Below are 12,610 nucleotides of genomic sequence, written 5' to 3'. Positions count from 1 at the left end.
TTTTTTTTTGGGTACTTTTTGAAAGATAAATTTACACCTTTTTTTTTTTTTTTTTTTTGCCTTTCACCACTTACTACTTTTTCCATGATATTTTAACTAGAAATAGGAAAAATGTGTAATTTATATTTTTATGGAGATGTGATTGCAACCCAGAAAGTTGTTTTCATCCGAACAACAATGATGAAGGTATATATATATATATACATTTTTATTTTAATTTTTTATTTATTCGTGTGAAATATCTATTTGATCCCTTGTTTAAAATAATATAAAATATAAATTTATATTTCTCAAATTTGATTAGACTCGATTGAGTTCAAAATAAACTCGATTAGGCTTGATAAGCACAAATTCGAATTCGAAATCGATTAATGCAAAATAAAATTGTGATCCAACTTGACTTGAGTTTTTTTCTTTTGGCTAGAGAGTAGAGCTCAATTACACCCCTAACCATATCCCACTCATCAAAGAGTTGGTTTTATTCGAGTGTCAAATGAAAGAGTCTGCATGCCCCCGTAAACTGCGGATTAAGTCTATCCAAGTACGGTGCCCATGCTAGTAGTAGTACTATTTTTCTGGTGACGGGAGCGGCAGCGTCATATTTATAAGAGCCAGCAAAAGGCTGCTCTCTTCTTTTTTGTTTGTTCGGATATTCTATTCTGCTTCTTCGGATCTATGCTTCAAATCTTATCTACAAAACAACTCACCACTCGATTCATTCATACAGGTTAGTCATTATTCTTTCCTTCCTTCCTTCCTTCCTTTTCAGTTCATATTCAATTCTTCTTCTTCTTCGAGAGAGTAGATAATACTAATACGAATCCGGTCTCCAAGCATCTGGAGAAGCTTCTCAAGGGATGATAATTGGTTGTATACATTCTTCTTTCTGGAGTGTTTCAAGGTTCATCTGATGCTTTTTCAATCTCTCAACTTGTTCAAGTTTGCTCTTTTCGTTTGGTTACATATAGTCTTCTTTATGGGTTTTTCTTGTTTACCGTCAATTAATTCTAGCTTTCCCATATGAACATTAAATTTTTGGAATCCGAACAGTTAATTTGAGCTTGTTCTCGTCTGAATTAAATGAGAAACTATATATCGTTTTAATTTGTCTGGGGTGTGTGCAATTTCGCCAGCTTCATATTGGGATATACTATATGTGTATGGATAAGGTCCATCTGTATCCAAGAATCGCAAGCCTGCATTAACAAAATTGAAGTTATCGTTAGAGAAATTCAGCATGACAAGTAACATCAATACTATCAAAAAAGCATGGGTCGATGAATGCATGTTAAGAATGTCGATCCTTGAGGCATTGATGGCGGATTTGCTCCACGCGCGCGCGCGTATATATATGTGTGTGTGCGTGTGCGCGTGTGTGCACGCGCGTATTTCCAATGAGTCTGCTTGGTTTCATGGGTCTTAAACGCAACAGATAGAGAAGCTTTCTGATGGTTACCTGATAAATTGGTTAAGTAATAGTCTTTTCTTTGATGGCTGTATCATTGGGCTCAATTGTACCTTTTATTTGTCTTCATGTTATAAATTTCTTGCTAAAAGTTTGATTGAATTCACCCACTCAGAACTAAAAAGTGAGATGGTCAGTGAATGGACTGGTATAATGGATGCGCTGGAAGTGTGGAAGGCTAACATTAGTGATCTGGTGAACTGTTATTAAATGCTGCCCGAGTAAATAATGTGTATTTACCTTATATTGGTTTGATAGGAAGATTATTTTGCACTTCAATAGGCTATTTTCATTTGAATGGCCATCAAAGAATTTGGAAATCAATAGTTTGGATATTTATCAATGCAATAATAGATCCTGCACTTGACTGTTTAATACCTCTAGTGATTGCTGCTACTTTTCATGCATGACTTATCAAATTCATAGGTTGGGGGGGAGGGGGTGGGGGAAAGTAAAGTGAAGGTTAATTAACTATACTGAACCTGGAAGATGGCTAATTGTTTCCTTGGTTACAGAATTTATAGGTTTTAGTCTAGATGACATCAGTCTGGATGGGTTAAGCATTCTCTATCCCACCTGTAGAAATGTGAAATCAATTTTGATATGTTATCACTTACCATACCCAACAGTTCTGACTATGATTGGTTTCAATGTTATCACTTTTTCAAATTTTGTAAAGACAGATGACCCAAACGACAGTGAATTTCAAGAGGAGAAACAGTAGCAGCAGGACATGCAATCGGACCATTGAAGTTGAGAAAATAAAGACCATTATGCTCATGCCCTCCACCAATCGTCCTCTTTGTCTTCAAATCCTGAATGATAACAAAATCAGGAGAAAAAGTAACTGAACACTGTAGAGATTTAGTGAGGTTACTAACAGACATTAGATTAAAGGGCAAATTGGGTACGTAAAGAACAGAAGACAGCGGAAGAGATGGGTTAACTTCTACAGTGCCTAGTCCTTTAACTTTAGTGGTAGATCCATCAGCTAAAGTAACATGAGAAAAGGAAGCAGACTCTTGAAAAATATCAAAATTTTTAGAGATACCTGACATATGATCAGTAGCCCCGAAGTCAATAATCCATGAGTCATTACCTTTTTGTGCTAAAGAAGCAGAGGAAAGAGATGCGTGATTTGTAACTTGTACTGTAGGAATTTAACATAATCTTTCTCGGATATAGTAAAAGTCTTCTGGGACCCATGTGTTGAAGAACTTGATTCAACTTGGTCAGTGGTAACCGCATGAGCAAAACTTTCAGCCATAGCGAATAATACTTCAAACCAAAAAAAGGGTCAAAACTCGAGATGAACAGTGCTCGTGAACAGTCACGATGAATAGTTCTATCGTGAACAGTATTTTGAACAGTACGAATGAACAGTATCTGTGAACAGTATTTTTGAATAATCACGTGAACAGTACGCGATGAACAGTATCGCGTGAACAAGACTCTTGCTAGATGTTTAACCCTAATTCTAGGACTTTAGCTCTGATACCATGAGGACAGGTATCTTGGAGGGAAAATATCTAGTCATTGTATTATGAGTGACCAACTAGTATTTATAGGAGTAAAAATCTAAAAACTATTTACAAAAATATTCTTACTAATTTATTATTTACAAGAATACTTATATTCTCCTAACAAAAAGAAGACAGAGAATTTTAGCTACAATAATATAGGGGGAATTATAGTTGGGAAAGAAGAGATTAGATGGTTGACCAAACACTGGAAAGCGAATGCTTTGGGATTCTACTCAGAAGACTGGTCCTTGCTGTCACCGTTTATGAACTGTGGTGGGCCAGGAATGACAAGTTGTTTCAAACAAAGCAGGTGCCACCTTTAGGCCTAATGCAAACTATTACTATGCGGTAAAATGTGTTGTATAGTCCTGGGGAAATTTTCCAAGTAATAGAGAAAATTGCAAACTTGCAATGGAGTAAGGCATATCTCCAAATCAGTTCTGCTAAGAGATGCTGACTTGGCTGTTAGTTTGTGTATACCCTGAAGTGTAATTTTCTTGGTCTTATCAATAAAAGTTTCACATTTAATAGAAAAAAGCCCTGAATTGCAAAACTTATGATTTTAGTCGGACAAAAGATGGTGGCTGTTGTTTCGGTGGTTAAACACGTGGCTCACGTTTGCTTACTTCATCTTCCACGACCTCATGTGTCTATCACTATTCTGACAGTAGCATATCTATGCTATGCATGTGAACATGTGTTCTTGCAAGGAAATACAACAACAACTTGATTTTGGGTCACACTATACAGTTTTGCAGCTTCAAATGTATTAGGTGGACTAACAAGGAAGCACATCACACTTTTCACTGGCTGTCCATTGCCACGGGATCGTTTCACTACCTCCGTTCAAGGTGCCCTTTCTTCTCCCCAGATTTGGTTTTTTCACCTTGTCGGACTTTCTTCTCCCCGATGGCAAGGAGAACAGTATCTGTTTCTTGAAATAAAACACATAGCCCCTTGGATGAATTTTGGTTTACTACAAGTAGACGCATTTAATTTTACAACATAGATGAGCAACAACTGGATTTCCTTAAGCATAAGTTATATTTTACAGGATCTTTCATGCTTCCTTTCAGGTATGGTGTGGATTTCACTTTCTATGTGAATTCCTGAGTTAATTTTTTTAGGAAGTGTCAGGTATGAGCTTCTAGCAGGATTAAGTGGGGGTATATTCTGCTTCTTATTTCCTTATTCTTGATATTGCTCTTAGTGATATCACTAAACCAATAGTGAATTTTATGACCCTTGTGATAGATTGATTACCCGTGGAATTTAATAGCATCCAAATTCATTTTCAGTCAGCTTTTTAATCCAGGAAAAGTCATTTGTTGACTAAATTTGTCTTGTGGAAGGAAAATTATTATGAATTGCAAGCTAGAGATGAAGGACTTTCAAGAAACATGTTAATACTTGACGAGTAGAGCTCAAATTAACTTCCTCATCAATTTGCATTGCGCTGTTAAGTAGTTCTGCAGAAAATTGTTCTCTTTCTGTGTGTTATTGATAAGGTTATGACTCCTTATAGATCATAAGTTACTTGTCTATGACTAAGATGCCAACCATTTCAACTTAGAATTGTTCTCATCATCATCAACTCCAGGGGCTCGAATTCTAAACAAGAAAGAGATGGCAGTTAGACAGGCATCATTAGGTGGGGTGGATGTGGATTTAGAAACAAAGACAAATGTAGAAAAGCTGAAAAGAGGAATTGCAGAGTTCTATGACGAGTCATCGGGAATATGGGAGGACATCTGGGGAGACCATATGCATCATGGGTTCTATGACCCTAACTCCACCGTCTCCCTATCTGATCATCGTGCTGCTCAGGTTCGGATGATTGAGGAGGCCCTTAAATTTGCCTCAGTTCCAGGTAACTGTGTCCTCTCTGTCTTCTTAAATGTGCCTGTCTCATTGTGGATATTTATATATATGTTGTACTAGTTACACTTTTCTTAATTCCCTGTTGCATTTAATTTTTTCTTAATTGTCAGCGAATATGCTAATATCGTTTTCTAGGCATTTAATATGATTTTATTTTCTTCCATCAGTAATATTGTGGTGCTTCTATATGCAGTTGAACAAGATCACTGCCAAACACTTTTGTTTATTTAAGCTTCGAGAGACCTGTGTGGATCAGATTTCAAACCTTTCGAGTTTCCTAGTATTGGGATCACATAAACATTACATTGATAGTTTTCACACGAACTTTATAAAAAGATGTCTCTTACTTGTCACATGCATTACTAACGAGTCTACTTTGTAATGAAGGTTGAGATTTCATTAAATTCAAGAAAAATTAACAATAAATATTTTGGTGGTAAGAGTGGTTAGTTAATAATTGCAACCGTCGGAGGACGCACTAGAAGCATGACTTTGAGTTGAACTAATAAAATCCACCCAAGTGATAAAATGCAACACTTGTAATTGAGGGAACTGAGAGATAGACTTATAAATTTGAAAATTTTCAATTGATTTATTGGAAGGGGGATAGGCCATTTTAAAGATTAGAATTTAAGCTAGTAAGCAGACGTGAAGTTTTTTCAACAATGAAAACGAGTGAAAAAGCTGGAATGGAGCAATCACTGCTAACCCTAAGCTAAACTTCTGAAAGCATAGTCAATTAGTTGGGAATGACAAGCAAAAGTCTTTCCAAAACAAAGATCAACAGGTGCGGAATAAGAATGGTGAAGAGTTGAGAATTCATGTCATTGACTCTAATGGAAAGGTAAGTAGGGATTTGAGTTACTCTTGGATGAATCCTACATTTATATGAATGCGTACAGCCAGTCCAAGGGTATCAGGTTGAGATATTTGAGTTTAATTGAACGGCATTACAGCCATTACATTTTAGAAAAAAGGTCAAGGTTTGTCCTATTGCATAATGAAGCACTTTGAAAGCCACATAACACGAAATACCTGAAGAGTTTAAAGCTCAAACACATTTAAAAGAACACACTAATTTATGTAAAGTAAAAGCAGAATCTTTCTGGAAAGTGTATTCCCACTGAATGGGCTATTTTGCAGATGATAGGAGGACAGGAGACCGAAAATACACTTGTACAAGTAACTTATGAGATTAGACTGATTTATAGTTCATAACACATATATATATATATATATATATATATAAATCACTACCCTGCGACCCACCAGAAAAAAGGAAGGTAAATGAATAAAGAGTGCACAGAAAGAACTAGTAATATTGCGCTTGAATCCACAACGAAGTTCAGTAATGTCATTTTTTTGAAATTCAATCATAATAGTCTCCAAACTCATTAAATCAGAAGACTAGATTACTTGAAAGTACAGATGCAAATCTGCCACCACTAGGATGATGACTCCTTAGAAACATTTGCCAACCTGATGAATTTTAGATTGTCTGTGCTGTTACATACTATTTTCTGCCAAGTAATTAAACTAACTATGTGATTTTAAAGCCCTAATGGTGGTTAGAAAATTGAAAATTTGCTATTGTCCTTGCAAATAAAGACAATGTTGAAGTTCAAAAGAAATATATATTCAGTTCTAATATATCATGACACTTAGAGGTAAATCTGTTACAATGCTTTTCCAGAGACTTGTGTTGCAAGAGAACCCAAAAGGTCTTTTAAAGTTATTCACATTAATCTATTATGGTTTTCATGGAAAAAGAAAGAAAGAAAGAAAGAAATATGATGTGGTACAATTTTTAATTCCAGGAATTTTCACAGACCATTATGATGGCCAGGGGTAACTTGGAAATGGATTTCTAACAAATTATTAGTGTCTGCTACACCAAGCACACACTCATTGCGTTGTAGATGATTCACTTGCAGACTTGCTAATGATATGAAGTAAATTAATGATAGAAATCAAGCATTATCCTATTGAAAGACGTAAATAAAAAGTGGCAAACTGGATATCTGCAGCATATAGAGCCTTCTTGGTTTACTACTTTTGCGGTGTTTCTGTTGACTAACAGCAGTCACTTTGCTGTTGATTTTTATTGGAGTTCTCTTTTAAGTGATATGTGTAATGAACAAAAACAAGGAACAGGGAACCAAAAAGGGAAAAAATAAAGGAGGAAATGAAGGATTAAAATGCAAAATAAATCCGTCTCAGCTCAAATTTGTTTGTCATTCTATGCCTTTCTTGTTTTAACAGTGCACACTCTTCATTTGTGTTCAATAATAGAGATCTCTTGCAAATTTCTGCACTTCTTTTACTTAGTCCATCACATCTATAACAAGATTTGTTGTCCATTTCCTTTTCTGATTAGATCTGCATCAGTATTTCACTGCTCCAGAATGAAGCTTGTTTCCCAAATGTCCCCTCATCATGTTCTCCTCTCCAACATGAGCTGTTTTATGTTGTTTTTCTTTTATTTGGGAGTTGACATGCACTACTTTTTTGTCATCAATTTCTAGAGGATCCAATGAAGAAACCAAAAAGCATTGTTGATGTTGGATGTGGTATAGGTGGCAGTTCTCAGTACCTAGCAAGGAAATATGGTACTGAATGTACGGGTATCACCCTAAGCCCTGTGCAAGCGGAAAGAGCTCAAGCTCTTGCTGCTGCACAAGGACTAGAAAACAAGGTATGAAATGAATGTCCTTGTTACGCATTTTAAAGTAAGTCATAACCATACAAAAGTAATTTGCAGTGGGTCCTTAGTGAACCAATTTTCACAAAACTTTTGTGTAGAATATGCTAGCAGTACTTTTCTGATCCATTTGTTTATCTCCTGATATTACAATGTGGCTAAAAATTTGGCCATAATTCAGTTAAAAAATTAGGATGGTATTGTGAAAAAGAAAAGAGATGATGTTGCATCTAAAAGTGCAGTTTGATAATCTGATTACCAGTTGTATAGGCTTTGCCACAACTTGGTGAAATTGTTCCTCTGTGCGCTTTCACCTTCTTGAACATTGCCAAAATAGGTATTGAATATTGAAAGGAGAAAAGTTGCAGATCCTTTTCCTGCCACCTTTGACATGATAAGATAACTACTGCCAGCAAAAGTACCTCGTGTACCTTCAAAACCTGAAGCACAGTCATTACACATCCCAGCAGAGAATAATTACATAGACTTGTCGCCTTAGAAGGATCTTAGTGAAAGAAATAGAAATGGGGTTCATTTTCCTGTGGAACACCACAGCCCAGGAAGCCACCCCTTCCACACACTTGAAATAAAAAGGAGATGAGAAAATCAAAACCACGAGATGTATCACTATTTCTTTCTTTGTTCCATAACCACTGAACCACAGCAGGTTTCCTTTGAAGTTGCAGATGCCTTAAATCAACCATTTCCAGATGGGAAATTTGATTTGGTGTGGTCTATGGAGAGTGGGGAACACATGCCAGAGAAGGCAAAGGTTTGAGAATTTTATTTTGCACTTATGTTGGCTTTAATTATTTTCTTTGTACCCGTTACTGTATATTTATTTTGTATTTTCATGTTATCCTTTTCTTTATTTTTGAACTTGTAGTTTGTTAACGAGTTAGCTCGGGTTGCGGCCCCTGGTGCAAGGATAATCATTGTTACATGGTGCCATAGGAATCTTTCCTCCTCTGAACAGTCACTAAATCCAGATGAGAAAAAGCTGCTAGACAAGATATGTGATGCATATTATCTTCCAACATGGTGTTCCACAGATGATTATGTGAAGTTGTTGCAGTCCCTCTCTCTTCAGGTAATAACTTAACCATCCGCAACATGCCATGTTGGATTACACCGTTATAGAGGTCTCATCCTCTAGGGCATATAGCTGCCGGACATGGAGATCGGGGCTAGATAGATATTCACTGCATTGGTTTCTCGGTGAAAGCGAAACTAATTTGAGACTGAAATGTCAGGATATCAAGGCTGCAGATTGGTCTGAATATGTTGCACCATTTTGGCCAGCAGTAATAAGATCGGCATTGACATGGAAGGGGATAACATCACTGATACTGAGTGGTAAGACAAGCTTCATTTTTTAGCAGAAGTTGCAAATTCCTGATATTTCTGGTGAAATAATCGGATTCTTTTCCTTGTGTTTCCATTTCCTATTCATTCAACAGGATGGAAGACCATAAAAGGAGCAATGGTTATGCCATTAATGATGAAAGGATATAAGAAAGGTTTGATTAAATTCGCAATTATAACATGTCGGAAGCCAGAATAAACAAGAAAGCCATCCAGTTTGTCTGTGATTCGTAGGATTTCTCATTTCCAATGATGTCATTGATGTGAGAGCATGCTATGTCTGTTTGACTGCTCATTCAGCCTGTTGTGTATGAAATATTTTGTGATGTTCATCCAACTATATTTAGTTCACTTGATGAAGATTTTGGATGTACGGTGGAAATTCCTATATGTTCATGCAAATTGCTTTGGCCCTGATGGAAGTTTGCTGAAAGAGAAAAGCTATAAACTTGAAACTTCTGGATTCTACAAGGAAGATATATATATAGTTGCCAAATATGTTAACGCTCAAGGCAATAGTTGAAACAAGATGACATGAATATGACCTGAAATAGACTGAAACTTTATTTGCTACCCTTCTTCTCTCTCTCTCTCTCTCTCTCTCTCTTTTATTTTTTTATTTTTTTATATCTAGAACTAGAAGAAGAAGCACAACTCCAAAGCTTGGAATATCTGGCAATTTCAAAAGATGAAATTGGTTTTCACTTTTCATTGTAAAAGGGCTTCATTATTGGGACTAATACTTTCATTATTGGGAAACATAAATAAAACTCGGGGATTTGGAATAAGACTGAATTAGTAAAAGATAAAACGCTTCCTTCCATTCCACCATACCAAAACTTCAACTACTATAAGAAAAATGCCTCACCATACCAAAACCTTGATATGAGACATCTTGGGCAAATTTCTAAGAATATTGTCAAAATTGAAAAAGTTTAGAAAATTGGGGGTATTTGGGAGGGGGTTCTGATTTAAGGGTCGCCGCATTTTAGGTAAGCGGCTATCAATAAAAGTAGAATTAATTTGTATTTATTTTTGGTTGCTGTAGTTTTGTATAATTTCTCAGATTTTTTTTTCTCCAAGATGAGCGGCGAAAGGCTTGCCCACTGACAAGGCTAACAATGACTTGACAGGATGGCAGGACTACAGCTAATACAATTCAATTTTTTTTTTATAGTTTAAAAAGCTAACGGCATAACGTCAGCTTTTTGACATTTCGTACTTGAGGCCGCAAATTATTTGCCTCATACGGACAAATTAGGATAGGAGGCATTCATTTTTTTTTTTTTTATAGTTTAAAAAGCTGACGGCATAGCGTCAGGATTTGCGGTGTCAAATTCTTTTTTTTTTAATTGACGCCGCAAATCAAATTTGCGGCGTCAAAATTTTTTATTTTTTGCCACCGTTGATCACAATGTGATTGACGAACGCAGATTGTCGGCCAAAATAATTTCTTTTAAAGTGAGAAGGCAATTATTGATTGATTTACGCAAAAATTAATTTTTTTAACTGAAAAAGAATATTTTTAAAATAAAACCGCAAATCTCGATTGCGGCAATAGTTTTCCCACCGCCAATACCGCCTACCCAACATATCCAATGGTTGTTATTAACGCTCTTATTATTTCTTTATAAAAAATGCTAACGGCCATGCACTAATTTTTTTAAAAACTAAATTAATCAAAGTTCAGTATTTAGTCAAAAAACAATTTGTAATCAAAGCAATACTACAATTATTTGTTTGCCGACAATAACTATTCTGCCTCATCTTCACGGACAAGCTCAACTTTTCTCTCTTCTCTATATATTCACTTGAGAAAACCCACTTCCTTCACGACCTTTCTCTTTCTTTTTCTTTCTGGTGTGGTTCTCATTTTCTTCTTCATCGTTTTCACAAATTTTTCTTAGATTTTTCTCTTTCTAGTGGTCCTTATCTTCTTCTTTCATCTTATATTTCTCCTAGATTTTCGAGGATAGCTGATCGATTAAGACGACGATTCAGGAAAGCAATATTATAATTTGAGGGATGGATTGGAAAGAAATTTTATAAAGAAACGATATATCATTGATAAGGTTAGTTTATTTAATAATTTTGTTAGAAGAAAAAGAAAAGCATTTAATATTATCTTTGGAAACAAAAAAGAAAAAGAAATGTCTCTCCTTATTCACTACCATAACTATCAAGTTGTTAAATCTTATAAAGAAAAATTCCTTTTTATATAGTTGGACAAACCTATTCCCCTTTTACATGTATTTGCATGTCACAGCATGCATGGATTCAGCACTCGTGCACAATTAATGCCCTATAGTTCTAGTACATGACTACGTATCAATAATGGACATGGGCAAATATGGTCGCGCTGCCTTTTAGTACATGTATTAGGGAGAACGCTTCGGAAAAAGAAAAAAACAAGAATGTATCGATGAGCGGCGACAAATAAAGACAAAACCTTTGATTTAAAATTCCTTCGCGATGAGCGCGAAGCGTTTTTTTATTTTTAAAAAAAAAATGAAACAAAAAAAAATGAAAATTAAAAGTCTTTTTATTAGTAGCATCACATCTCAATTGCGGTGACTAGGGATGTAATCGAGTCAAGTCAAGCTCGAATATTGCTATACTCAAGTTCGACTCGACTCATATATATCTAGGTTCGAGCTTGACTCGAGCTCGACCGAGTACAAAAAATCAATACTCAAAACTTAATTCGAGGAACTCGCTTTAAACTCGAGACTCGACTCGATAAGGCTCGACCTTTAGTCAAGCCTTATCAAGTCGAGCCTAATCAAACTTTTTGACTCAACTCGACTCGACCAATCTTCCCTTTTTTAGACACTTTTTCTTTTTAGGTCTTTTTACAATTATGTTATTACTTTTTTGCCATTATGAAATTTTATTATAAAGAAGAGTTTATTGTAAATTCCGTAAAACTTATACCCATAATGGTCATTTTATAATTATAATACATATATATTATTTAAATACCCCTGACTCGAAGAGTAGCTCGACAAGTCTCGAGCCTCAAAATATTGGCTCGAAACTCGACTCGAATAACAATCGAGTAGTTCGAGACTCGGCTCGAACTCGGTCAACCCGAGTTGAAGCCAAGCCGTTGACCGAGCTACTCGCGAGCTACTCGATTATGACTCGGCTCGCTTATATCCCTAGCGATGACCTCTTATCCAGCAACACTCCCTACACAACACCAATTTTTTAAACTTTTTCAATTTTGACAATATTCCTAGAAATTCGCGGCATCTTGGGATTAAGTAAATTATTTCATAAAAAATAAAAGGGTTATTATCACTTTACCCCCTTAAATTATATCACTACTATCAGTTTACCCCTTAACGTGTCTTTTAGTCACTTCACCCCTATAAGTAACTCAACTCAACATGTTAAGAAATTTTGGACAAAAATATCCCTTTATTCTATAGCATTATCATATTGTTATTATCACTTTATCCCTTGAAATTATAGTGATACAATCGCTTTAATTTCTAGCATTATTTTTTAAGCATTTTATCTCATCTTTAATCTAACTAGTATGGTCAAAATTTTTTAAATATATTTACCCTTTTTATACATAATTTAAAATAAAAAGTTGAAACGGTTATTTTTCCTTTTTTTCACTTTAAGGGATCCAAAAACATATAAATAAAAGGATTTTCTCAAAAA

At 35.4% G+C, this 12,610-nt stretch overlaps 1 protein-coding gene across 5 annotated transcripts; it reads left to right on the top strand.

The window, feature by feature from the left end:
• Nucleotides 1–596: 596 nt before the first annotated feature.
• On the top strand, nucleotides 597–9,390 carry LOC113751542 (probable tocopherol O-methyltransferase, chloroplastic). Of its 5 annotated transcripts, none has more exons than XM_027295585.1 (9): nucleotides 597–727; nucleotides 835–901; nucleotides 3,739–3,839; nucleotides 4,589–4,858; nucleotides 7,395–7,564; nucleotides 8,238–8,342; nucleotides 8,457–8,660; nucleotides 8,824–8,926; nucleotides 9,031–9,390. In XM_027295585.1, exons 1-9 carry the CDS (start codon nucleotides 676–678, stop codon nucleotides 9,132–9,134), a joined length of 1,176 nt encoding a protein of 391 aa, XP_027151386.1. In that variant the 5' UTR covers nucleotides 597–675; the 3' UTR covers nucleotides 9,135–9,390. The 5 variants fall into 5 exon arrangements, with proteins under 5 accessions (XP_027151386.1, XP_027151387.1, XP_027151389.1 ...); XM_027295588.1 differs by lacking the exon at nucleotides 835–901 and adding an exon at nucleotides 4,065–4,125 and having other exon boundaries at nucleotides 629–727; XM_027295587.1 differs by lacking the exon at nucleotides 835–901 and having other exon boundaries at nucleotides 630–727.
• The last annotated feature ends 3,220 nt before the right edge of the window (nucleotides 9,391–12,610 follow it).

Source organism: Coffea eugenioides, chromosome 11, assembly GCF_003713205.1.
Source record: "Coffea eugenioides isolate CCC68of chromosome 11, Ceug_1.0, whole genome shotgun sequence".
Taxonomy (NCBI): Eukaryota; Viridiplantae; Streptophyta; class Magnoliopsida; order Gentianales; family Rubiaceae; genus Coffea; species Coffea eugenioides.
Note: the sequence above shows the minus strand (reverse complement) of the source record. Positions and strands in the feature narration are given on the sequence as shown.

Bases quoted from the DNA above. Each gene is read 5' to 3' on its own strand.
- LOC113751542 (XM_027295585.1), top strand. From the start codon at position 676: ATGCTTCAAATCTTATCTACAAAACAACTCACCACTCGATTCATTCAT. The intron at 7,565-8,237 runs GTATGAAATGAA...GAACCACAGCAG, and splicing joins CACAAGGACTAGAAAACAAG to GTTTCCTTTGAAGTTGCAGA. The intron at 8,343-8,456 runs GTTTGAGAATTT...TTGAACTTGTAG, and splicing joins ACATGCCAGAGAAGGCAAAG to TTTGTTAACGAGTTAGCTCG.